At 38.7% G+C, this 27,344-nt stretch overlaps 1 protein-coding gene across 1 annotated transcript in view; it reads right to left on the bottom strand.

The window, feature by feature from the left end:
* Positions 1-8,727: 8,727 nt before the first annotated feature.
* Positions 8,728-27,344, bottom strand: part of PLD5 (phospholipase D family member 5) — a 1,381,847-nt gene continuing 1,363,230 nt past the window's right edge. Inside the window, exon 10 of the mRNA XM_078646903.1 lies at positions 8,728-10,516. Coding sequence (XP_078503029.1) covers positions 10,248-10,516 — 269 coding nt within the window. The 3' untranslated portion in view covers positions 8,728-10,247. The remainder of the gene's footprint in view (positions 10,517-27,344) is intronic.

Raw genomic sequence — 27,344 nt, 5'->3', positions numbered from 1 at the left:
GTCACATTGTGGAATATCTTATTGAAAATGTTCATTTCAATGCATTCCCATAAAAATATAAGTCAGCAGTCGTTTCTAGCTGGCATGTCAATTTCACTGTGGCAGTATAAAAACCTCACACCTGTTCTAGCAGTTGTAACAGAACATAGCCCTGTACAGAATGACAGTTTTGTAATAAATATCTACTCGTCTGTTATTCTCTTAATATCACACAATTGCTTCTCAAGGAGCATTCCATATTTACAAACAATGTAATGTTTTTTAACAATTTAACGATCTGCTAATATAGCATAACCTTATGTGCCATAATTTCAGCCCTTATGTGGGTTACTATACTATGTAGCAAGGGTACTTGGTACAAGACACAAAATGGGATTTGTTATTAGCGATAAACCATACCCTTAATATTCAAGGCCTAAGATAAAAAGTAAACACACAAGTAGCATTACTTCCCATGTCAACTTCCTTTCCTCATAAATCAGCACCACCTCATACTTGGTAAGTGCAATCTTCCCCATGCAGTAATGTGTTGCTGGCACAGTGCTCCATGCATATTGTAAAATAAGTTGCAACAACAGCGTTATATTACTACTTTAAGAGGATAGGTAAACAAGAATGCAAAAGGTTTTGCACACTGTCTAGCTTGAACCAATCGGTGCATGTTTTGTAGGCTGCTAGCTAGGTCTTTCAACCTGAAGGCACTAAAATGGAAGGCCACAGGAGCAGAACAAGAAACAATGATGCCTGTGATGAAAATGGTTAAATTACAATTGTAGTGAAACCGTACAAATAATCACTGTAAATATGATTTAAATGTGAGTTGGATGTTATAATAACAATATTATGTAAGCCGTTGTTACCAGTATGTAATTGTGCCTAAAAGGATGGGGCTTTCTTAACTAAAGTTCCCTCGTTACACAGACAGTGATACTAATTTTCCTTAAATCAAGAGATGTACTATATCTATCTGCTGTAAGAAATGCCTTTCTCTACAATGAAAACGACCTTTTAATCTCTGTAATAAAAACAATTATTATCAAGGACTTTCTCAAATTAGAAATAAACTGGATAAATTAAAAATTGTTCACGCCACTTTCCCTTGCTTGGGTCCTATCGGGCATTAGTGAAACATTGTTTTTACCAACTCAATATTTGATGGTAACAGAGCACAGGTAAGACCAAGCTACCTAAAAGGTGTGCCGTTTAAGCCACTTGATGCTGGAAAACATGCTCAATTTTCTCACACTTTGTCCTGGTCTTAAGGAATGAACTTGTGCACTTAATATTTAGAGAAAATGCAGTGTTCACTGTGCAAACAATTGTACAGTTAAGTTGAGGGGGCTGCACGAATACAATACATTATAATAAGACTAATGAGGTACCTTGTCACTTTTTATTAATTGTGCGGCATGACATTAAAATATATCTATAGCACGCTTGAGCTGCTTTAAAATGTTATTAATGTATTGTGAATCAAATTTGTTTTGGTGGTAACTATTTCAATTTTAGTTCCTGTATTGGTAGTGCTCCCCAATTTTATATTCTGTTCTTTTAACTAATTTGCCTGCTGGAGGTGTTTTATGCATGTCTAGGTACAGTAGAAGGAGAGTCTAATTTAATTAACCTTGATCTGAGGCATCTTCTTACAGGGACACAGAAAAAGTGCAGCAGAAAGGTGTGAGTGCCAGATCTTTTGGTGATGACTAATACCAATTATAGCTAGTATTCAGAAGACTTCTCACAAACAGCATCACACTTCTAAATCAATACAATAAGGCCCTCCTTAGTTGTGTGTATGGTAATAGTTGTTGCTGCCATTATTGGGGTTTTCAAGTCTCATGGGAACATTGTGGGTCCTGTGTTTCTTTTCCCAAAGGCTTAGCATGCTGAAAGCAGGCAAGGTATCTTGGCAAAATACTGGAAGCATCAAATCCTGCATGTTATTCCCTAAATCTTGTAATAGGAAGTAATTCAGTTCTCCTGGACTTACCAATGCCAAAATCTTTGGTAACACAGTAAGGGGTTTTGGGATTCAGGTGGCGGTGCTGGTTAATTTTCAGGCCCATTTTTAATGAGCTCTAAGAGAAGCGTGTAGACATGTAGTTGTTGATGTTTCACTATGGAATAATTACTAAGGTAATGAGTTCTCTATGTTTTATTACATTTTTGGTTTTAGCTGTATTAAATTTGAATGGCTTTTAATGTGACTATAAGCATAACCAGTATGTAATGTGTTTAATAAAAATACATTTCATGAACATTGCACCTGTTGGAAAGTAGTTCTGCAGTAGAGAAAAAAACGTAATTGATTCATCAGTTTAGATCCTTCCAGGCTATTTCAGGAATACATTAGAATTGCCAATCTAGTTAAAATGTGAGTTTTTCAGGCATGTACACCTATCCTACTGTGTTAATAACAACATGGAATATTCTATCCTATATGCAGGAAAATAGTCCATTGTTATTTTGTTGCCTCGAGTGCCACAACTAAAGCTGTTGGCATAATCAATCTGGTATACTCAAACGCTTAGCATCAGTTAATTTTTTTGCATCTCCTGAAAAGTGATCATAAAGTCCCGGTGTTGGTGATTTTTCATGAATGTGTAGTTAAGCTTCTCAATATATCTAATAATGACTTCACAGATAGGTCTACTGGCAAGAACATGAATTAAGATCTAGTGAAAGGAGGGTGCATGTTTTAACATTTCTACTTACTTTGGACATGAAATCTTGATCAAGCAATAGCATCTCAACACATAATGGGATACATATTATTCATGTTCCGGTTTGTAGAAATGGTATACAAGTTTCTAGAAAAAGAATGTCAATAGGTATGGAAATGGGTCCAAAACACACTCATCATCTTACTGGTAATTATCTTATAGAGATATGCCTATTACTATTTTTGATAAAAAGGTGTTGCAACAAATCAGTAATTGTTAGGATTTCCACTTATAAGTTAGCAACAAATGAACACAATAGACTGTGTCATTCACAAAAATACCATTCATTGACAAGCTTCGACATTATCATTGTAGTGGCAATTCAAACCTTAAAGTAGCAGATCAAAGCATGTGCTAAACCTTCTTTTTCCCCCGACATCTGTCACTGCAGTAACAGTGAGTGCAAAAACACACACATTCTTGCTTTAATGAGAAAAATTCTGAAAGAAAGAGGTTGGTGGTGATTAGAAGACAAATGGCCATAAAGTGGACTTTTATCTCGAGAATTTTTCATGTACGTGGTTAGCTTTGATCCTTTAAGAACAGCAATAAAATGATCAGTACACCTAATTTAATGGTGGGATCAGGTGTTTTTGTCATTATCAGCACTAATCTTTGTGATTTCTACACACGATGTTTGGGGTAAATTGTTAAACATAGAACCTTTTTATAAAAAAAGAACATCATATACTTTGTTCATTTCAGTTAACATACCCTGCTGAAGATGTTCACTTCCCACTGTTCCACTACTATTGTACTGCTACTACCTCAGATACAAACAATTTGTCAGCTGCACTGCTACCAGACACAATATGTCAAATTATTTTCACCACACAGAGACTTGAGTCAATTCCTTGCCTCCTTCCTTTACTGGCAACCTGCTCATTCTCTGCCCCACAACTGCTGCATATTACAAATGTAAATTGCTGTTTGCTTGTGTTCAGCCACTGTTAAATACAAATGTATATATTTTAAATGCCCTATGGCAAGGTAAATATATATATAAATATCATATGTCACAACACAAGTAGAGAACCCTGGGTAGTTCCCGGTATTTGGGAGAAGAGTTGCTCCTTTAAACAGAGTGCATATGCAATACCACCGACAAACTAAATCTGCTAATCTCAGAGCCTGTTTTTCTAGTAGAATTCTTAAGCATGCTATAAAGCCAATGCTATCCACAACGAGCTACATATTTATAAAGTATAACTCAATTATTACATAACTTTCATAAATAATTCATAAATAACATACTTGCATATAGAAAAAATAAAATACCAAAATGTTGAGTACCGCCTGACATTAAACATGTAAATCTAGCAAAATAATGCAATTATCATGACACTAACAGATACCATAATGATTCAGCCCATGAAACATAGCAAGATAGCCATTTTGTAGCCCAGGCAGAATATTAAGGCACACCAGCCACACTATTTTATGCTATAGGCATTTCCCATGCTTTATTATCCATAAAGAAAGGCCCAGTTTATGGCCATTGTCTAGAAACAATGTTACTCTTTCATACAAGTGAATTAAAAGAAGATGTTTGTTGAGTGGATGCAACATCCTGTTGTCTATTGTTTAAGGCACTTATTTTATTACCATGTGTCAAATGTTCGAGTCACATGGACATCTATTATATGATCACTGCTTAATTTGGTTCCATGTGGTAGCAAGAGCACTGATTCTTGGGGGCTGTGATGTATATTTCATTATTACACTATATCCCAGAGCAAGAAAAAGAAAGACAGAAAAAAGGAGGAAAAAGTGGATGGAAAATGTAGGAATTCAGCGACAAAGATAGAACATAGGGATAGAATAGATAGAGTAAGATAGTTGCAATAAATGTAGAGATATGTGAGAAAGAGGCATAATTGGGAATCAAGACAATTGGGCCAGATTTAGAAAGTGTTTTTGTGTTGACAAAAGGCCCTTTTGTAAATACCAAAAGGCTTTTTGGAATGTACATATCCCTATTTGTGATTCGGTAACCTATTACCGAATTGCACATAGGGTTTGAGATTCAGTATTAATAAGGGGTGTGTTTAGTGTGCCCCTTCCTAATTCCGAATCGCTGTGGTGTATGTGAATGTTTTACGACCGAAATGTGGTCGCGCCACATTCGCATTTACTGCCTACTTTAAGTAGGTAGTAAACCATTCACAAATGGGAAGGGGGCCCCAAGGGACCATGTTCCGCTTGTGAATGTTTGTTAAAACATTTTTTTAGAGCATGCAGTGGTCCCACGATCCACTGCCTACTCTTAAAAAAATGAAAAGAAAACTTTTCTTTTTGTAATGCATTTCATTTTCCTTTAAGGAAAGTGGGCTGCATTAAAAAATGGGCTGCATTAAAAAATGCTTTATTTAAAAGCAATCACACACATAGTGATATGCTGACCCCATCAGGCTATCATCCCTGTTATTTTTGCGATTCCCGATGTGTCGGAAACCGAGACCTACCTCATTAATATTCATGAGGTAGGCCTATTTTCAAACCACTAAGAATCGCAAAATATGTAAAGCACATTTGTACATGGGTGTTTGCGATTACCAAATAGCTAATCACAAACATTCGCTGTTTGGTAACTGCAAACGATTACCTACGTACATCTGGCCCCTAATACTATTTGACAACCCTGGTAGTTTGCAGCATCACACTCCTAAGAAAAACTCTGAAACCCTGCACTTTTTGTATTTAATGCAAATTGAATGAACTGTTCGAAGACACTAATTAACCAATGTTTCCCAGAAAGGCCAAATCTCACACAAAGTATTAATCCTGTAAAGTACTGTCATTCAGAAAGAAAGCTTTAAATTACAAATTGGAAACAATGCTAACTAAAACATTGCATATCAGTGTAACTCCCATCTACCAGTAAACAAAGTCAACAAACACTTCATCTCAGGTAACCTAAAACTTCATCCTACTACTTCTTATCTAAAAGAAGGTTTGTAAGTATCCAAATATACAGCACACATAACAATGTAGTCTGTTAGAACACAATGACATTTAAAAAAAAAAAGAAGTAATTTTAATAAAAGTGATTCTTGGGCTTCCTTCTCAAGTACTCCCTTTAAAATGTTTTAAACCCCTTTTAAAATATTTATGGCCTGAGTAAAAAAAATATAAATGTATGTTTGGAGAATTCCTCTATTGTTTGAACTTCCACACTTTCTATTAACCAAATCTTACAATTGGATGCCAGCAAAGCTGTACCAGTCTTAGGTTTCCAGGCATACTCCTGGGAATGTTGTGTAAATTATATTTTTGCAGTAGGTGCTGCTATTTCAACAATGCAGAATGGTATGCATGGTACAGTTGCACACTGTAAAATAGCTTTAAGCAAAAAGAGTAAAAATGTTTTAATGAGGAAATATTACACTTATTGGGTCAACACTTTGCCTTACACCTCATGAAGTATGGTGACATTTGTCCCCATTCCAACCATGGAAAGGGATTTACTTAATCTGCATAACAAATATCCAAATATTTGGAAAGTGGGTAGGGATAAGGGAAAGATTGTGAATTGCACTAATTGAGGAGTTTGTGGCTATGAAATGTCTTCCAGTTGCATTTATAGATTAACAGCCATAATTTGCTAACATTAAAAAACAAAGAGCTTTTGGAACCCTGCAAAGCAAGCTTTTCATTTATGCCATACACCTTTTTAAATGTCACTCCTCAAATACGAACACAAAAGACGGTCTGTAAGCAGGTTTGAATCTACAGTTCATCCAGCAATTGCAGTTGTGTTCATTTCTAGAGACATTCGTTCACATGCCCTCCATATTCCAAATAGTAAACTGTCCTATTTTAATCTTTCACATCATGTGCCTGTGAAATAGTCCAGGAAAATTCTGTTAAGTAGGCTTCTAAATAAAATTATTCTTTGAGTAATAGAGAATATTTATGACCTTTTCACCTTAATCACCTTTACATTGTTTGCCCTTCTACATTTACAGTTTGCCTTATCTGTGATTATTCTGTAGAATTCCAGAATACAACTCTGCTCCTTCATATATCATTGACATATTTTTAACCTTTTCTTAAACTGGGTAGTCTTTGATACCAACTATCCTAATACGCCTCTTACATACTTCATTTTGCTATAGAAGGAATAAAGAGACTTTGTATAAAAACATCATAATTTACCAAATCCTAAAATTACAACAACTGGTAAAAGGCTAAATGCGACTGTCTTTCCCATATAATACACACAGGTGACTATGCATGTTACATACTCACTACATGTACAATTTTGTAAGAATGAATTGGATTGTTAATCAATAGACCTATGCACCCTCATGGATTAATATGGTGCACCACACCATGGTAAATCAGACGAGGTGCCTTACAGTTTTTTTCCATAAATAAACAACAATCTAAAATAAATAAATGAAAACTAACATTTGTTTCTCAGTGGTACAGTTGTATTGTTGTCAAAATATCATCTGGCTTAAATACTGTCCACAAAAGTAGCACTCTACTGGAGTTATTAATAGAAACCCTACATCCAATCAACAATATTTTTATAAGTGATATTTTGGATACAGTATTTGTCAGAAGATATTTCTGCATACAGAATTCTGACATACAACCCTATTGTCAAAATATCATCTGGCTTAAATACTGTCCACAAAAGTAGCACTCTACTGGAGTTATTAATAGAAACCCTACATCCAATCAACAATATTTTTATAAGTGATATTTTGGATACAGTATTTGTCAGAAGATATTTCTGCATACAGAATTCTGACATACAACCCTAACACATCATCAACTTTAGTACATAGTTCATCCGGTCAACACAGAATGCATTATGACCATTTGCTACTCCACAAGCCCAGAACTCTGCAGCTCAAACAAGGCAGTCCAAAGACCCAGACAACAAAATGTGCTCTGGTTTGACATTGAGAGAAGACACCCCTCTTTCAGAAATATTATATAAACTCAGCGTTCCTGCTTTCCTTGGGCACTACATTTTTTAACCTAAAACCATTTTGGTTCTTTAGTTTCTCCCGCTCTGCATTTCAGCTCTTCATTAACTGAGAAAGTAATACATTAATTCAATCAGTCACTAAAAATAATTTGTGTGCTAAAGCACGGACAAAACAGAGTAGGACTACTAGATCTTACCCTGCTTACAGAGAGGCAAGACTTACATATCCACATGAGGTTAAATGATCTGGAAACATTGAATTCCACTTTCCAATCTCATCAATCTGTCAACAACAATAAATAAAGGCTTTATTTATAGTTTAAAGGACGGATTCTCTATTTCAAATGTCGTTGGTGTCCTGGCATATTATAGGTGCATTATAGCTTATCGCACTTGTAGTACAGCAGACGGGATCGCCGTCACATTATGATGGAGTATCTTATCTGGAATCTTTAAATAAGTCCCTAAATATGTGTTTATGCATTAATGAATCCAAAAGAGGGTGCACTTCGTTAGTTATTGCAGTTTTGCAAACTATCATTCTTTTTAGTATGGCATTCACCTACATGGCCACTGACGATGGTAATACAACCTGAAGGACAGACATCTGCTCCTTTCAGGTAAATTGTACTGTCAGGGAAATGAATATCATAGTTGTCATGTATTTCTGACTAGCTTGCTTCAAAATCCATCACATACAAGTTCAGTTATACCTGCAATGTTAATAAAATAAATAATTGTGGTCCTAAAATGTACTTTTCTTCATTATCCAACCCCATGTGTGTACTATAGGGGAGACTCATAATTTAACTTCTCATTGTAACTATTCAAGCATTTAATGGCAAGAGAACATACAATAAAAACAAAAATGAAATAGAAAAAATGTCAGGGGACTGCTACCTAGTGTGTTTCCAAACCCAGTTTTCCTAAGGTAACATCGGTTCTCTTAAGGAAAACTGGCTGCTTTAAAAAATATATAAAAATCCAGTTTGACAATGAAAACATAGGAATGGCAGTCTGCTGTTCCTGGCCAATCAGAGAAAGTTGCAAATATCGATCCACCTTATCAATATTTATTAGTCAGGTCATTCTGCAATCCCTTGCAACTAGAGATTTTACACTGTGAAGTATTAATGAAGTAGTATTAATAGGCACTTCACACAATTTAATACTGTTCGCAAAATGTCAATGTTCTGTTTACAACCACGGTTTGAGAACAATCTTTTCATATATCAGCCCTGAAGTTCCCAAACAAGAACACCTCTGAGTGGGAATCTCCTGTAATACTACTTTACCAAATGTTTACATTATCTGGAATAATTTGATTGTTGCATCTTGTGATTATTTCTTGTCATAATTTGAACAAAAATGGATTTTCAATCCATAAAGTACAACAGTCTACATTTTCTAACAGTATTCTTTAACAGAAAGGACAACTTATATGTCTTCAGTAGATAGAGGGGGTCCTCAACTTCTAGGCAATTATAGTATATATAATCAAGACTTCTCATGGTCTTGTGAGACACAGGGAACAAATATGCACTGATTATATAATTTGTACCTGCAGCAGTGTTCAAATCAGACCTTTTCTTCTTAGAAAGCTGACTTCAATTACAAAAAATATTTTCTTGAGAGAACATGAGTGCAAACCTTTTGATTTGGGATGTTGCAATGTGGCTGTTAGCACATGGGTATTCTTTAGCAGTCACCAGGTATACGAGGTGCTATCCTAATTTGATTGCATCATTGATTCCCTATAAATGTTGATATCATTTTGGATCATTATCATCTCTTGGCCAAAATCTTTCACTAAAAAATATAGTAACACCTCACAGCTAAATATTCACTGCTGGAAAAAGCGAGCAGATTTACAAAACAAATTTGGATCTCTGCAACTTAATCATACAAGAAACCAAAATCTAGATTTTAATAGTAATAGTGGTGTTTCTTGTTTGCAATACTATGCTCCTTGAGGAATCAAAGTCCTTCTCTATAGCTGGCCTTTTATGGTTCAAAAGTAATTGCGTACAAGGTAGTCCTGTTTTTAGCAGGTAGAAATCCATGCATAACATATAAAACAAGATTTGCTTCGTAGCATACATATCTGAAACTGTTAGCACCTAAAATCTACAAAGAAAGTGACGAGAAGGCAGTATATATTTCTTTTCTTCTGATGTGTATAAAGGAAGAGTGGAAAACTTTCAGGAGGCAATTGTTTTTAACACAATATTTCCCTCTACTGCTTACCAATACATTTTGGCAGTTTTTTAGGCTTAACCTCATCTTTCTTCTAAAACTATTAAAAAAAAGAGGTAGAGGGTGAAGCTATAACAATGGAGAAAAATGCAGGCCATTTCAAGGACAAAGAATTATCTTCAAACTCAACATTTCAACAGGAATGACATTCAGCGTCAGAAAAGAAATTCAGACATCCTAACCCAATATGAGATTGAGGATGTCAGTATAAGTGTGCTTTCCTATTAAAAATCAGCATGAGTGTATTCACTTTTGATTCGCTTTAAGTCTTTTGCATGTAAACCTTTAGAAGCGTAAAAACTCAGGATAATCTTTCGTCCATCCTACTGAACAGTAAAATGGTCTTTTCCATCCAAGTTACCAGTGTCTGTCTTATTTGGTACTAGTCTGAAAAGTCTGTGCTTCAAACAGTCTGGTATTTTGCTGGCTTGTAAACTTCGAGCATGGCGTGAGTACCAATCCCTCTCAAACACGGCCTTCAATTGTTCAATGATGCTGGTGCCATTTCTGTCATTCATCACATCTGTCTCCTTGATAACTAGGCCTACTCCTGCATTGTGGGTGAATTCATTTCCAACCCAGTCAAAATTACCTACAAATAAATAAAACAAAATTTTGCTTTGTCAGTGGATCACAGAAAACTGATTGTAAATTACATACATTGATTTTGAAAACATAATCTTTTCAAATTCCATATTTTGTATGAATTAATGTTATACATTCACTACAAATGTAATTTTCAGTAATATACAGTAGAGTGGCTATTGACTTGATCACTTACCAGTAATCTTCATTACTCCTGGTCTAAGTCTTCCTTGCCACAGTCCAAATATACAATCTCCCTTTAACGATGGTTTGAGACTACTTTAGTTCTTGCTATTTGAGTGCATATATTTAAAGAACTCTAGTATTATGGAAAAGGGACGGGGAGGGTGTTTTTCTTAATGAAATAGAGAAAGGGTTATTAACAAGTTTCTTCTCTGTAAAAATAAACCTGTAAACAAAGAAGAAACTTTACTATAGATTTATAGCATGCTGCGGAGGGCTTTGCCAGATTTTAAAGGCCCTGAACCCGAGTTATAGGCCCGAGACGCAGACGAGGGCCTATAACGAGGGACAGGGCCTTTAACAACTGGTATAGCCCAAGGTAGAAGAGCTATAGGCTATTAGAACAATTCTCCTACTCAGGGTATAATGTCCTAAATTAAAAACAGGAAAACTGAGAGACAAAAATTGGAATGTTGGAGCAAAAGGCTTTTACTAGCCATTACTATGCCTGTGCCACTTTGCTGTCTTCAATAGAGCCCCCAACATTCCAATGTTGTAATGTGCTTAACATAATACCTGTCTTGCATGCGGGAATGTTCACATCATCATGACTCTGATGTGGAACACGGGAAGTGGAGGTAATGACCGACTCATTCCACCAATAGTGGTATATGTTTTAAAAATCAATGACAGAATAAAGTAAACATATCAGCAATCAACTTTACTTTTTGCAGCATATGTGACTTCTTCCAATTTTCAATATCAATGATGGGCTCACCCTGCTAGTGAATTTTCACTCTACTTCTGATTTGAAACGTTTCCTTACAGAAAGCATACTGTACCAAATCAATTTTGCTCTTGAGGATAATTTCGGGGAATATTCTGATCTAATTGTTCGCTTCTTGTTCTCATAAATTCCTCTTCCAGAGAAGGACCTGGTAAGAAACAGCTTAGGTCCATATTTTGGGTGATCTTCTAAACATTCTGTACAAGTAGATAAATTAAAGGCTGGGGGCACTTAGACATGTCTGTTCTTAGGCACCTTCTGCTACTCTCTTTTTATTGTCTCACTGCCACAATGGGTGTCTCTGGTTTTCCTGGACTGGTTTGCTTATTGTAATGTGGGTAATATAACAAATTATATTGATACATTATCATAAGTTCAATGGCCTTTCTTAACTCCACAAGAATACTTACTCTCTCCGATTTTAATTGGCAACCTGATAAATATCAAGTAAATAACAAAGAAGGTCAAGGGGAAATATTTTACGACCATCTACTGATATAGGCCCCCGGATCAATGAAAGAACGGAAAATATCAGGAGGTCAATCAAAAATGCATAAACTGTCCAAAAAACAAAGTGTTACATTGGGGAGCAATCACAAAGTCCATATGGAAATGATACAACGTGACCATCAATTGATTCCCATCAGATACCCATCCTGTGCCGCCCTACATCATTTGGGATCCTTCAACCAAGGTTAGTGAGATGTAACCACAAACAAACTGAGTGATAAGTCACCCAATTGAACAAACAGGATCTACAAGTAGGGAATTATTGTGAATGCATCAGGAGGGTAAATGACTAGCAGTGCAACAGAAAATAAATCAAATAGTAGTGCTTGAAAAAGTGAGTGATATAAAAATGGGTTATGAAAGTGGAAAAATATGATTTAATGGTATCCTATCCATACCCAATGTTAAAAAACAGTGCAAGGTAGTTTTATACAAATAGCTACCCAGATGGAAAAGAGGTCAACATGTTTCTGCGGAAAAGTGGAGTCTCGAGATCTCCGCCTGCTTCATCAGGACCTATATTTAGTGCTACTGCTTAAATAGTTGAAAAAAATAATAAGAAAAAAGTGTCACCTGAAGTTCGCCATTTCAGAAGATCCAGATCATCACAGTGGCAAAACAGGGCCAAAAATATAAGATACAATGAAACACATTAGCACTTGCGACAGTTTGCAACCCACATTGTTTATGTGTAAAATTATAAATAGCCAATACTTTTATTAGTCACTAGGTCTCAAAATAGTAGACATATCAGATTGAGTGCCATTATTGTAGCAAAAAAGTTGAATTTTGAAAAACACAATGGCTTCACTCACCCAAATTATGGGGAATGCATACCCCACCTCACCTGGCTACAGCGCAGGTATAGACGGAGCACCGCTCTGGGGAGAGGGAGGGAAAGAGGAAACAGATTGAGGAAAGATATAAAGCTGTTATCAATGCATCAATTTCTTTTAGAGGAAGCTGATCGTACATTCAGGGGTAGTGAGTTGAAATCTCATTATCCATTGGCTACGACAGTAGTCTAATCATACCCCCTGGAACGTCGTCATTAATATCATTCATCCACTACTAAAACACAATGACTGAACATCGCAAAATGGGCGCTCTTGAGTTGTCTAGTCAGAGCATTGGCGTCCCATGTGTGCGATTGCCCCGGTGTGACCTGCAAACTATACCGATCATATCAGGCAAACCGCCAGTAAAGTTAGAATACATCGTGGTCATGCAAGGTCCAAGGCGGAATGGAAACCGGAACGCTTTAACGCGTTCAAAGTTTGGAAGCAATTAGTTTAGACCCCCACCGTCCTGCTTACCTGTCCGTCGGTACTCCGGACATCCGTCTAGGCTGTCTTGGAGGGAGGTAGCTTGACGGACAGGAAGCAGGCTATTGAGGTTGCGCAGAGAAAAGCGTGATGATGTATCCCTGCGTGGAGCATGCCGAGCCCGCAGGGAATTGTAGTTTTCCATCCCCTTAGCAAGCAGGAAAAGGCTGCCTGCCTATCTTTCAGTGTGGCGCGCTGACAACGCACACAAAGCGCGTCAGGACGACAAACTACATGGCGCTTTAGGGGCCAGTAGGGAAATGTAGTTAGTTACAAAAGTCGAGCACCAGTGACTCTCTGAAGTTACAAATCACTGTGTGCGTCGTGATCACACAGGTATCATGTCCTGTCTATGAATTAGATGCCTGAGTGCCAAAGATCGAGTAATGGTCATAAAAAACGAAGTTAAATTGTAAATGTTAAGCAAAAGGTAAGCAAAAAACTGAACCATTCTCATAATTCATTCTCTCTGTAAATCCACGATGTTTAACATGAGTTAAAAGTTCTCAATAGAAACCAATAGTATCGGGTTTCTTTTTTATAGAGAGAAATATTAGCACTATTCCCTGGAGAACACATGGTGGTGTCTGAGAGATCACTCGTATCCCTCTGTTTTACTGCAGGATATGCCTATTTGTCAGTAATACACCTCAAGTACAGTCTGGTGGATAGCATATAGGACATTAGAGATAGATACATTTCTACAATGACATCCATGGAATGTCATCATTCAATCCTGACTTATGGGTTTGCAATTTATACACCCATCTTTGTTCTCGTTTGAATAGGAACACGCTGGTGTCAACAATATGCTCTGGAATTATTGGTTGTTCCAGGACTGTCCACCTTAAGTCTGTCGGAAGATGTTGCGCCAGTAAGAAATGACTCGTAAGTCTAGTGGCCAGTTTGTTACACCTTATAGAACTTTTGTGTTCAGATATTCGCAGCTTGACTTTGCGAGTTGTCATTCCGACATACATCTTGTGGCAAGGACACTTAATCAAATAAATAAGATTAGCACTATTACAATTGGTGAACTTGCGTTGTTCCCAAGCTCGTTCTAATCCAATGTCAATTGTTGTTGTTTTTGATGTCTGGGGACAGGCCGCACATTGTCCACAGGGATGATGTCCTGTAACCGCAGGCATGTCCCACAGAGTGCCCACTACTCTCGGTATCTCACTTTTTGGTCTAGTATGGACAAGTCTATCCTTCAGATTTTGTGCTCTCTTATATGCGAAAAGCGGAAGGGGTAACGTGTCTTGTCCAGTATTGAGAATACCCCAGTGTCTTTTCACAATCTTGGTAATTTGGTTTGAAAAGGTACCAAATGTGCTCACGCATGTCATGCGTTCAGTCTTGGGTTTTGGAGGTAGAATTTCGAGCAAACCGGCACGATTATTGTTTGCAGCTCTTTTTTGTGACTGCTTGATAAGATTATTTGGATATTCTTTGCGTGCCAGATCTCTTGATAGACATTGAGCATGTGTTTGGAAAGATACACTATCAGAGCAGTTCCTCTGTATGCGCAAAAATTGCCCATAGGGTAAATTGTCCCGCAGGGACTTTGGGTGGCAACTATTATAATTGAGCAATGAATTGCGTGCCATTGGTTTGCGATATAGTTCTGAAGTCAAACCATTGGGTGTGCCGTGAATGAGCAGATCTAAAAATGCCAAACTCTGTGAATCAAATTCCATAGTAAATTTCAGGAAACGATTCCTTTTGTTAATCCATTCGTGGAACTCCTGTAGCTGTGTGACACTCCCACGCCACACGACGAAAATATCGTCTATGTAGCGCTTCCATGTTCGCAGACAACCTAGATGGGGGTTGGTGTCTGCGAACACGTGCTCCTGCTCGAAGTGATGCACATACAAATTAGCGAGGCTTGGGGCAAAAACGCTGCCCATACTGGTCCCGCTAATCTGCAAGTAGAGATGGTCCTCAAACCGGAAAAAATTCTCGGTCATAGCTATCGTGGCTAGGGTCATGATCAAACTGACAGGTGTTATGGAGTTAAGGTCTCTGGCTGATAACAGTGTCTCTATGACCTCTAAGGTCTCAGTTTGAGGGATGGACGTATACAAACTTTCAACGTCAAAAGACACCAACAGGTCAGTTTCTATATTGAAGTCAATAGTGGGTAGTAACCTCAGCACATCCTTCGTATCCTTAAGAAAGGTAGGCATTTCTCGTACCATGGGTTGGAGGAACACATCGACGAAAGTCGAGAGGGGTTCCAAAAGTGAACCTATCCCCGATATTATCGGACGTCCAGGTGGAGGACGTGGGATCTTATGGATTTTGGGTAACTGATAGAAATATGGTACAATGGGATTGGGTGTACATAGAAATTGTCCCTCCTTCGGTGTGATCCATCCCTCACTCAAAGCTTCCTCGACAACATGGCCAATTGCCTTGATTAATCTCTCAGTCGGATTTATAGAGAGTTTACGGTATGACCTTGTGTCGTTGAGTTGTCGTAGGCACTCATCGCGGTATGTTTCAGTGTCTAAGATCACAATCGCGCCCCCCTTGTCGGCGGGTTTAATGACAATCAAGGGATTGTCAGCCAAAGACTTAACTGCATCTTGTTCCTGCCGTGATAGATTGAAGAAGACTCTCGGTCTGTTTTTGAACAGTTCTTGCAAGTCATGGTCCACTGCCTCCTCGAAGGTAAGAACTTTCGGTGGTAGGCCTATTGTGGTGGGATTAAAGGTGGATGGTTTCTTAAGACCAGTATTCTCATACTTGGTCTGATCAGCTCCTTTTGATTTGTTTAAAAACATATAATGGAGTAGAAACAAAGCCCAAACCTTTGTTCAATGTCAGTTCCTGTATTTCAGTGATAGGTTGAGTGCTCAAATTGATCACTAGACTGGGGCTGAGGTCCCTGCTTGTTCCTGCGGGATCTTTTCCCCGCTCCTCAGGTCCATGGTCTGAGGTGGTAAATTCCGGTGGAGTCCGGTGGAATTTACCACCCTATCACTGAAATTTACCAACCTATCACTGAAATACAGGAACTGACATTGAACAAAGGTTTGGGCTTTGTTTCTACCAGTGTGAATGACCCGTTTCAAGCACAGATTGAAATGGGGAAGTTTTACAGGAAAATCAGACTCCATTATATGTTTTTAAACAAATCAAAAGGAGCTGATCAGACCAAGTATGAGAATACTGGTCTTAAGAAACCATCCACCTTTAATCCCACCACAATAGGCCTACCACCGAAAGTTCTTACCTTCGAGGAGGCAGTGGACCATGACTTGCAAGAACTGTTCAAAAACAGACCGAGAGTCTTCTTCAATCTATCACGGCAGGAACAAGATGCAGTTAAGTCTTTGGCTGACAATCCCTTGATTGTCATTAAACCCGCCGACAAGGGGGGCGCGATTGTGATCTTAGACACTGAAACATACCGCGATGAGTGCCTACGACAACTCAACGACACAAGGTCATACCGTAAACTCTCTATAAATCCGACTGAGAGATTAATCAAGGCAATTGGCCATGTTGTCGAGGAAGCTTTGAGTGAGGGATGGATCACACCGAAGGAGGGACAATTTCTATGTACACCCAATCCCATTGTACCATATTTCTATCAGTTACCCAAAATCCATAAGATCCCACGTCCTCCACCTGGACGTCCGATAATATCGGGGATAGGTTCACTTTTGGAACCCCTCTCGACTTTCGTCGATGTGTTCCTCCAACCCATGGTACGAGAAATGCCTACCTTTCTTAAGGATACGAAGGATGTGCTGAGGTTACTACCCACTATTGACTTCAATATAGAAACTGACCTGTTGGTGTCTTTTGACGTTGAAAGTTTGTATACGTCCATCCCTCAAACTGAGACCTTAGAGGTCATAGAGACACTGTTATCAGCCAGAGACCTTAACTCCATAACACCTGTCAGTTTGATCATGACCCTAGCCACGATAGCTATGACCGAGAATTTTTTCCGGTTTGAGGACCATCTCTACTTGCAGATTAGCGGGACCAGTATGGGCAGCGTTTTTGCCCCAAGCCTCGCTAATTTGTATGTGCATCACTTCGAGCAGGAGCACGTGTTCGCAGACACCAACCCCCATCTAGGTTGTCTGCGAACATGGAAGCGCTACATAGACGATATTTTCGTCGTGTGGCGTGGGAGTGTCACACAGCTACAGGAGTTCCACGAATGGATTAACAAAAGGAATCGTTTCCTTAAATTTACTATGGAATTTGATTCACAGAGTTTGGCATTTTTAGATCTGCTCATTCACGGCACACCCAATGGTTTGACTTCAGAACTATATCGCAAACCAATGGCACGCAATTCATTGCTCAATTATAATAGTTGCCACCCAAAGTCCCTGCGGGACAATTTACCCTATGGGCAATTTTTGCGCATACAGAGGAACTGCTCTGATAGTGTATCTTTCCAAACACATGCTCAATGTCTATCGAGAGATCTGGCACGCAAAGAATATCCAAATAATCTTATCAAGCAGTCACAAAAAAGAGCTGCAAACAATAATCGTGCCGGTTTGCTCGAAATTCTACCTCCAAAACCCAAGACTGAACGCATGACATGCGTGAGCACATTTGGTACCTTTTCAAACCAAATTACCAAGATTGTGAAAAGACACTGGGGTATTCTCAATACTGGACAAGACACGTTACCCCTTCCGCTTTTCGCATATAAGAGAGCACAAAATCTGAAGGATAGACTTGTCCATACTAGACCAAAAAGTGAGATACCGAGAGTAGTGGGCACTCTGTGGGACATGCCTGCGGTTACAGGACATCATCCCTGTGGACAATGTGCGGCCTGTCCCCAGACATCAAAAACAACAACAATTGACATTGGATTAGAACGAGCTTGGGAACAACGCAAGTTCACCAATTGTAATAGTGCTAATCTTATTTATTTGATTAAGTGTCCTTGCCACAAGATGTATGTCGGAATGACAACTCGCAAAGTCAAGCTGCGAATATCTGAACACAAAAGTTCTATAAGGTGTAACAAACTGGCCACTAGACTTACGAGTCATTTCTTACTGGCGCAACATCTTCCGACAGACTTAAGGTGGACAGTCCTGGAACAACCAATAATTCCAGAGCATATTGTTGACACCAGCGTGTTCCTATTCAAACGAGAACAAAGATGGGTGTATAAATTGCAAACCCATAAGTCAGGATTGAATGATGACATTCCATGGATGTCATTGTAGAAATTTATCCATCTCTAATGTCCTATATGCTATCCACCAGACTGTACTTGAGGTGTATTACTGACAAATAGGCATATCCTGCAGTAAAACAGAGGGATACGAGTGATCTCTCAGACACCACCATGTGTTCTCCAGGGAATAGTGCTAATATTTCTCTCTATAAAAAAGAAACCCGATACTATTGGTTTCTATTGAGAACTTTTAACTCATGTTAAACATCGTGGATTTACAGAGAGAATGAATTATGAGAATGGTTCAGTTTTTTGCTTACCTTTTGCTTAACATTTACAATTTAACTTCGTTTTTTATGACCATTACTCGATCTTTGGCACTCAGGCATCTAAATCATAGACAGGACATGATACCTGTGAGATCACGACGCACACAGTGATTTGTAACTTCAGAGAGTCACTGGTACTCGACTTTTGTAACTAACTACATTTCCCTACTGGCCCCTAAAGCGCCATGTAGTTTGTCGTCCTGACGCGCTTTGTGTGCGTTGTCAGCGCGCCACACTGAAAGATAGGCAGGCAGCCTTTTCTGCTTGCTACGGGGATGGAAAACTACAATTCCCTGCGGGCTCGGCATGCTCCACGCAGGGATACGTCATCACGCTTTTCTCTGCGCAACCTCAATAGCCTGCTTCCTGTCCGTCAAGCTACCTCCCTCCAAGACAGCCTAGACGGATGTCCGGAGTACCGACGGACAGGTAAGCAGGACGGTGGGGGTCTAAACTAATTGCTTCCAAACTTAGAACGCGTTAAAGCGTTCCGGTTTCCATTCCGCCTTAGACCTTGCATGACCACGATGTATCCTAACTTTACTGGCGGTTTGCCTGATATGATCGGTATAGTTTGCAGGTCACACCGGGGCAATCGCACACATGGGACGCCAATGCTCTGACTAGACAACTCGAGAGCGCCCATTTTGCGATGTTCAGTCATTGTGTTTTATTAGTGGATGAATGATATTAATGACGACGTTCCAGGGGGTATGATTAGACTACTGTCGTAGCCAATGGATAATGAGATTTCAACTCACTACCCCTGAATGTACGATCAGCTTCCTCTAAAAGAAATTGATGCATTGATAACAGCTTTATATCTTTCCTCAATCTGTTTCCTCTTTCCCTCCCTCTCCCCAGAGCGGTGCTCCGTCTATACCTGCGCTGTAGCCCGGTGAGGTGGGGTATGCATTCCCCATAATTTGGGTGAGTGAAGCCATTGTGTTTTTCAAAATTCAACTTTTTTGCTACAATAATGGCACTCAATCTGATATGTCTACTATTTTGAGACCTAGTGACTAATAAAATTATTGGCTATTTATAATTTTACACATAAACAATGTGGGTTGCAAACTGTCGCAAGTGCTAATGTGTTTCATTGTATCTTATATTTTTGGCCCTGTTTTGCCACTGTGATGATCTGGATCTTCTGAAATGGCGAACTTCAGGTGACACTTTTTTCTTATTATTTTTTTCAACTATTTAAGCAGTAGCACTAAATATAGGTCCTGATGAAGCAGGCGGAGATCTCGAGACTCCACTTTTCCGCAGAAACATGTTGACCTCTTTTCCATCTGGGTAGCTATTTGTATAAAACTACCTTGCACTGTTTTTTAACATTGGGTATGGATAGGATACCATTAAATCATATTTTTCCACTTTCATAACCCATTTTTATATCACTCACTTTTTCAAGCACTACTATTTGATTTATTTTCTGTTGCACTGCTAGTCATTTACCCTCCTGATGCATTCACAATAATTCCCTACTTGTAGATCCTGTTTGTTCAATTGGGTGACTTATCACTCAGTTTGTTTGTGGTTACATCTCACTAACCTTGGTTGAAGGATCCCAAATGATGTAGGGCGGCACAGGATGGGTATCTGATGGGAATCAATTGATGGTCACGTTGTATCATTTCCATATGGACTTTGTGATTGCTCCCCAATGTAACACTTTGTTTTTTGGACAGTTTATGCATTTTTGATTGACCTCCTGATATTTTCCGTTCTTTCATTTAACCTGATAAATATCTTCATTAATCAACAGTAAAAGTATACAGTAAAAAAGCAAACGTATCTTAGATTTACCACAAAAAAAACTGGTGTCCTACATTTTTTCCTCAGATGCAAGAGAATCTGACTTTTACTGAACAAAAAAAGCAAAATAAGGGTTATTATCTTTGCCTAAATTACTATGTTATGCTAAACCTCGTGCATTTGTAAGGTGCTGGTGTAGATTGAAAGCTACTTCAAAGCACTGAAATACCTAAAATAACAAAGAGTCACCCAATCTCTCCCAGAGCACATTCTCCATTGATTCAAATCCTAGTAAATTCAACTTTTCACTATCTAATTGGCTTAGATAGCATCACTCACAAAGTCCATTCCACGGCTACCTGGCTATCGCAGACCACTCATTTCAGACTAAGCACCCAAAATACTAAGAGCTAGGTCACAAAAAGTAGGCACACATTGAACACAGATGTTTTGCAAATATAATGAAAGGTCACATCACAAATTCGCCAGTTGAAGGGGGGTTGTAGAATGATCTGCCTAATGAATATCAATTAAACAAATTACTATTTGGGACACCCTGATATTGGCTACACACACAGTAATAGTGGCCTGTAAGGAACAGGAAACCATTATCCCAGCATCTGCAGCCCATGATCCATAAAGGAACTGCTTTAAAAAGAACATTTCCAATTTGAGAATTCATTGGGAGGTGCAGCCAGAGTCCACTAGATCACTGCCTGCTCCCCCTTTGAGGTCGACATGACACATTGGCCCACAGATCCAGCTTTAGGCCTGTGTGACTGGTGCAGTCGCACCAGGCACTGACTTTGGTGGGGTAGCTGTGTTTAAAAATAACTTTTGGTTTAAAGGAACATGCATCCAGAAGTTTTAAGGCAACAATAAATATGTCAATATAACTCTGGTGATTAATGTTCCTACTGGTGAGAGATCAGAATCTTGTCTAGGGGTAGTTTTGGCTCATTATAAAGTAGCACAGAGGTTTAATGTGCCTGCTGCAAATAATGTGTACCATTCAGATCACAGAAGTGAGTGTGAGTGAACTATGAGTAGCACTAGTAAAAAATGAAATTTAAGTTGGAGAGATGAGGTGCATGGTTGGAGAGTGGTAGTGAGGCATTTCATGGAGAAGGAGGTCATGGGGGGTGCCAAAAAGACTGTTGCTCTGGGTGCCACCAGTGCTTGCCTTAATATATCAGATACAATCTCCTCTGAGGTGTTGGTAACTGAACAACAGTTTGTGATGCCAATTGTAGTTGCAAACCATTGACACATACCATTATGACTCGCAATTAGGAGGGGATGCCCCTTACCAGCTCCCATCTAATTGCAGTTTAGAATGGATTGCAAAACTTATTTTGCGAGTTAGAAACACTGTTCCGATTTGCAAAATGGGTTTAGTAAATGGAAAAAAGCTATTTTGTGGGTGCAAACCCTGTGATTCTGCAGATTGCAGACTTTGTGATTTCACAATGGCTTTGCACACCAAGCACTAAATCACGAAAACATTGATACATGGGCCACCGTCTTCTGCCTCAACTAAGATACCATTGATGCATGTTTACAGTCATCAAGCCTGCCCACATGACATTAAAATGGCTAACCACTATATGTGCAGCTCTGCCTCGAGACACTCATGATTCATCACTGATATTATGACAGTTGAGTGGTCCTGCCACACAGAACCACTCTGCGTTCCTAAGAACAGCACACCTATTGCTACATGGAATTGATCCTCCTTTGTGGGTGGAATGGGAGTTTGTGTTCCTGTAATGCAATCTCTTGGCTGAACCAACAGTTTTAGCTGCTGGTCTTCTGCATGTGAATGGAATGAGCCCTTTGCTCCCATCTTTTCTTTGTAGCTTTCCATTCATGTAGGCACTAGTTAATACACAGTGCCTAACTCATAACTGCAGGCTTAGGACCTGATTAAGATCTTGGTGGACAGAGTTACACTGTCACAAACGTGACGGATATCCCGTTCGCCGTATGACAAATCCATTATACCCTATGGAACTTGTAATATGTTGGACGGGATATCCAATACGTTTTTGACTAAGTATCCCATCCGCCAAGATCTTAACCAGATTCTTAGCTTTATTACATCAGAGATATAAAACTAGTACCAGTAGATTAAAATGGATGATATGAGGCACGCATGAAACATCACCATAATGCAACCTACCATAACAACCATAATCTAAAAGGGTCTATCATATTAGTAGACTCATAAGCAAGCTTAGCAAAAACATAAACAAGGGGTGAATGAAAAATATTTTAGAGGAATTGTTAAAAACTTTAAGTAAATATGAAACTACAAGCATAACTGTTAACTTACCATCAATTGGTTTGTGGATCTGATACTCATCTCTGGAACATAAGTTGAACTGGGTGTCACATTTTCTCTGTCACTGCTATTAAATTGGATAAACCCTGCTTCAGCATGATGAAACATCTCAACAGTGGTAGTATTGTTTTTGTTTATTTATTTGCATTGATTAATTAAAATCTTAGCAGTCCACACATCAATATAAAATTTATAAGAAAAAAAATACATGTATGCCTTGATTTCATATTTCCTTAAAAACGTAGTGCACATGTTTTAAAATTGAACGATTACAAAATAAAATACATACAGTTTATTTACGATAGGACTAAAAAGGGGTAACGCCCAATCTGGTGGCAGCCCCAGTGTCCATAGCTCTGACAGTCTGTTATATAGTCTTAACGACCAAAGTTGGGGTCAGGGCGTAAAGGGGGTCAAGGAGAATTACCAGACAAGGTGGCTTGGGCAGTGGCGGTTAGGCTTAGACCGCGGCGGAAAGCTTTATTTGGGCAGTTTTCATGAAGCGGACGAAGCTGCAGATTAATTTAACGTTGGTCCCGCTAAAACAGGCCTTTACTGCCTGTCGACAAGACCTAATATGCATTTCGTTTATATGTGGTTTTAACAGCTCTCTCCTCTCCCGCTCTAGGAACTTGCATATGCATAGGAGATGCAGCATATCTTCTTTAGTTTCGCCGCATAGTCTACATAGTGTAGATGCAAATGTGCGTTTCCACGGGGGCATGTGAGGTTTGGCGGATAAAATCCCCATCCGCAGTGCCAAAAATCCTTCTTTTAACGATCCTGAAAAACTGGTGCCGAGATACGGTTGTGGTGAACATTTTAGATAGCTTTGTATCACAAACCAGCTGTGTGCCCTCTTATTTAGACATTCCTTGTCGTTTTGAATAGATACAAGCCTTGTTGACTTATTTACCAGGGCTTTGACATTGTTGAATGGAAGTCCGATCTCCCAACAGTGGTAGTAAGCATTATAAGATTTATTTTTATTGCTGCTATTATAATACATGGAAGACTTCAATCCCTATATAACAAATGGGTCTAATGTTCCTATTAGAATCCTTTGCAACTTTACTAGTCACCTATAATAAGAAAATAATGTATTACAGTAAAGTCCTGATTCCACTAGGCTTGCTGCTAGAGCATGCACAAAGCATGGAAGGTAGGCCATGGAGCAAAGTTGCAAATGTTGTTTAAACAAAGAAAATCAGATGTAGCTTTTCAGTGGTTCTGAACTATATTCTTAAAATGAATAGCCATTAGCTGAACAGAGCCATTTAAAAGACTGCGTGTTTAATTTTTTCACAGCTGCAGTTCCTCACATAGAAGCAGGAATCCTTTGCATGTTACCAGAGATTAACTAAAGCTATTTTTGAAACATATTTACATTAGACTACAAATAGTATGCATTTATAGGAAATTGACAATTTGGTAAGTTTAATTTCTTCCTACAAATTCTATGTTTATTATGCATATGCACAATCATCCTCTTTTATATGAAGGAGAAAGAGAACAAGGATTTTAGATTCCTTTTTGAGGGAAAAGAAATGTTAAGCCCATGTATTATTAGGAATAATAAGCACTCTTTCATATGTTAAAAGGATATTGCAAGTCACTTAAGAGATACATGATGAGGACATAGCTGGAATTTGTATATAACCCTACCAATTAGACTTTTTCTACCTGCATCTACTGGAGGAATTTGTGTACTGGCAGGGGTTGCTTGGACTATTGTGACCAAAGCACCATGTATGCCCACTGCACTGGATGCCTGCATCCACCGGTGGAGTGGTTGCACCAGTATGAGTTGCTTGGACTATGTAGACAATAGCAAATGGGCGGCAGTCATGGCACAATCTGGCTTAGATCGCAGTGTTGAAAACTCGAATTAAGCAGATTTTGACATTTAAATAATACATCTGACACAAGGTAAGATACCTGTAAGTGCACCTTGAAGTGGCACGGGGCAGTTGTGCGATGTTCATATAGCAAACATGTAAGCTATGGCTACTTATATGTTGAAAAGGAAAGCATGAGCATAATTCCGTGACCTCTATGAAAATGCCAGCAACTGCTGTATAATTCTGCAATTTCAAAGCCACCCTCTTTATATGTTTGACCTGGAAGGGGCCAAAAGCATAATTCATGTAGCATTATGCTAGTTAAGGGAAATAAAATTAAGTGACAAACATATACTTCTTATTAAAAATGTCACAAAAATGACTTCTATAAATATTATTAACTTTCTATCTTTCCTAAATTACTTTTAAAACCAGTTTAATAACTGCTGCAAATGGTGGCTTCCAACAGAAGATTAGTAATTCCTTTTTGTATTACTTCCCCCAGGCATTGTTGAAGGAATTAAATGTGCCAACTGCTGACAAATCTGAGAGCTGCCAGAAATAATGAGTTTTCTGGCTCTAGAGGCTTTCTTCTGTGTTAGAGGTACTAGTGAAGACAGAAGATCACAGGACTTGGCTCACAGATCAACCTTATATTTAGCTTAAAGTTGGCAGAAGAAGGTAAAGACTTATCACAGGCCAGCCCATACAAAGAAGTGTCATGCCTTTGTTGATAACAGCCATGCGTGGAAAGGTAAAAACTCCAGATAATCCTTTCAATTGAAGCAGACCCCAAATAAATCCAGGTATCTCACTCCATGTGAGGTACAACTGTAAGGTGACTTGAAGGGATATGTTTCAAAGAGTTCAGAAGAGCATTGTTATTAGAAGTCTTAGGGTAACACTAGAAACGGAGACAGATGCGACCCTTCAAGGTAATAGCGATGGGGTGGGGGGATTCAATATACGACAATGAGGAAAACTTACATGAAAAAAATGAAAACCATGGTTTTCTTTTTTTTAGTTTATGTTTCCCTCGTCGTCGTACATCAAACCCCCCACACCACTCTTACCTGCACGGGCCACACTTAGAAGGAGAGGACATTTTAGCTAAGTCTCTCCATAGTCATCTTAGACAACAGGGTGGTATTGCTTTTTGAGACTGGTTTTGTCATAACAAAGGATTTACAATGATTTCCTGAGAGAAAGCATATTAGCCTATGCTTTCTTGGCAAGGTGTAAAACGTAAAGACATATACTTAATTTTATTACATAAATGTATTCTCATTATTTTCAATCCAGTGATAAGATAATGACACAGGAAAAATATCAAGAACAAGATACGCGCTCCAAAAAACGGCTCAGTGCAAGTGAATAGTGACTGTGGTGAATATTAGTGTGTTTTCTGATGTAAAAGCAGCAAGTAGTCCACTGTTGACTGTTTGGCAAAATCATATAAGTACAGAAAAGCTCCATTATTGAAAGTGCTGTTTACTCGCTCCTCATTAAAAGGCAGTGAAAAGGACAAATCGTTGAAGTTTCAACCCTCTATATCAATTTCAATGGGGTCTTCATTAGGACTAACAAAGGTAGAAACCCTGACAAAAACATCAATACAGTATGCAGACAGAGATTTTCAATATTAGCAGATCGCCAGAATCCTACCGGGGATAAAGTGTAGGGGATTTGAAACAGCCAATGGGGAGACTATTTCATATATTTAGGATGCCTCCAAATATCAGAACACTTGTTTGGAGAGAAATAATTCTAACAAATGTGGAATCGTTGTTTAAAAGATCAGTGCTAAATTTGACTATTTGCTGCAGCTCAAGGGATATCCAGGACTGGACAATATTCACCTCAGTCACGATTCACATGCACTGCGCCGTTCTTTGGAACACCTACCTTGCTCTTAATATTTTCGCTGTGTCTTTACCATATTACTGGATTGAAAATAACGAGAATACATATTAATAAGTGAATGTATTATAAAAAGATACTCCCACCACATGGAAGCCACAAATCTAACAGATGATCTAGGCTGGACTAACCACTGTATCTACTTTCCCTTCAATCTCTGGTGCTCAATGCTATTGTAAAGACCAGTTAAAGTGGTTCCTTCTTTACCTCACAAGTAAAAAAGGATTCAGGAATTATTTAAGTGTACCCACTCCTGTGGATTGATTGTGCCACTGCTGGTATGACGAAGAAGTACAAGAAATGTATTCAGCTGCTTTGACCTGGAGAAAGCTACCAGGTTCAGCTGAAAGTTGTCTTTTAGCTATGCAGTTTAAGGAGTGGGTGAAAGGCATTTTCCCACTCAAATCCACAGTATGGTAGGTAATCAAAGAACAGTCTTTAAAAAATTCATGTCTATTGATGTAACAGGAAAGAAGATAATTATAATTTTCCAAACTTGTGACTCAGAACATTTTTGACTTTTGGGGGACTGAAACTAAGTGCCAAGTGTAATTGGGAATGACGTGACCTCAGCAACTTCCGATTTCGCATTTATTCTACTCTGAGCTATTGATCACAAAGTTTGAGGCTTCCATCGGACTGGAAAAAGAAAGTATCCA

Source organism: Lissotriton helveticus, chromosome 6, assembly GCF_964261635.1.
Source record: "Lissotriton helveticus chromosome 6, aLisHel1.1, whole genome shotgun sequence".
Taxonomy (NCBI): Eukaryota; Metazoa; Chordata; class Amphibia; order Caudata; family Salamandridae; genus Lissotriton; species Lissotriton helveticus.
This window is presented reverse-complemented; position numbering and strand designations above follow the sequence as displayed.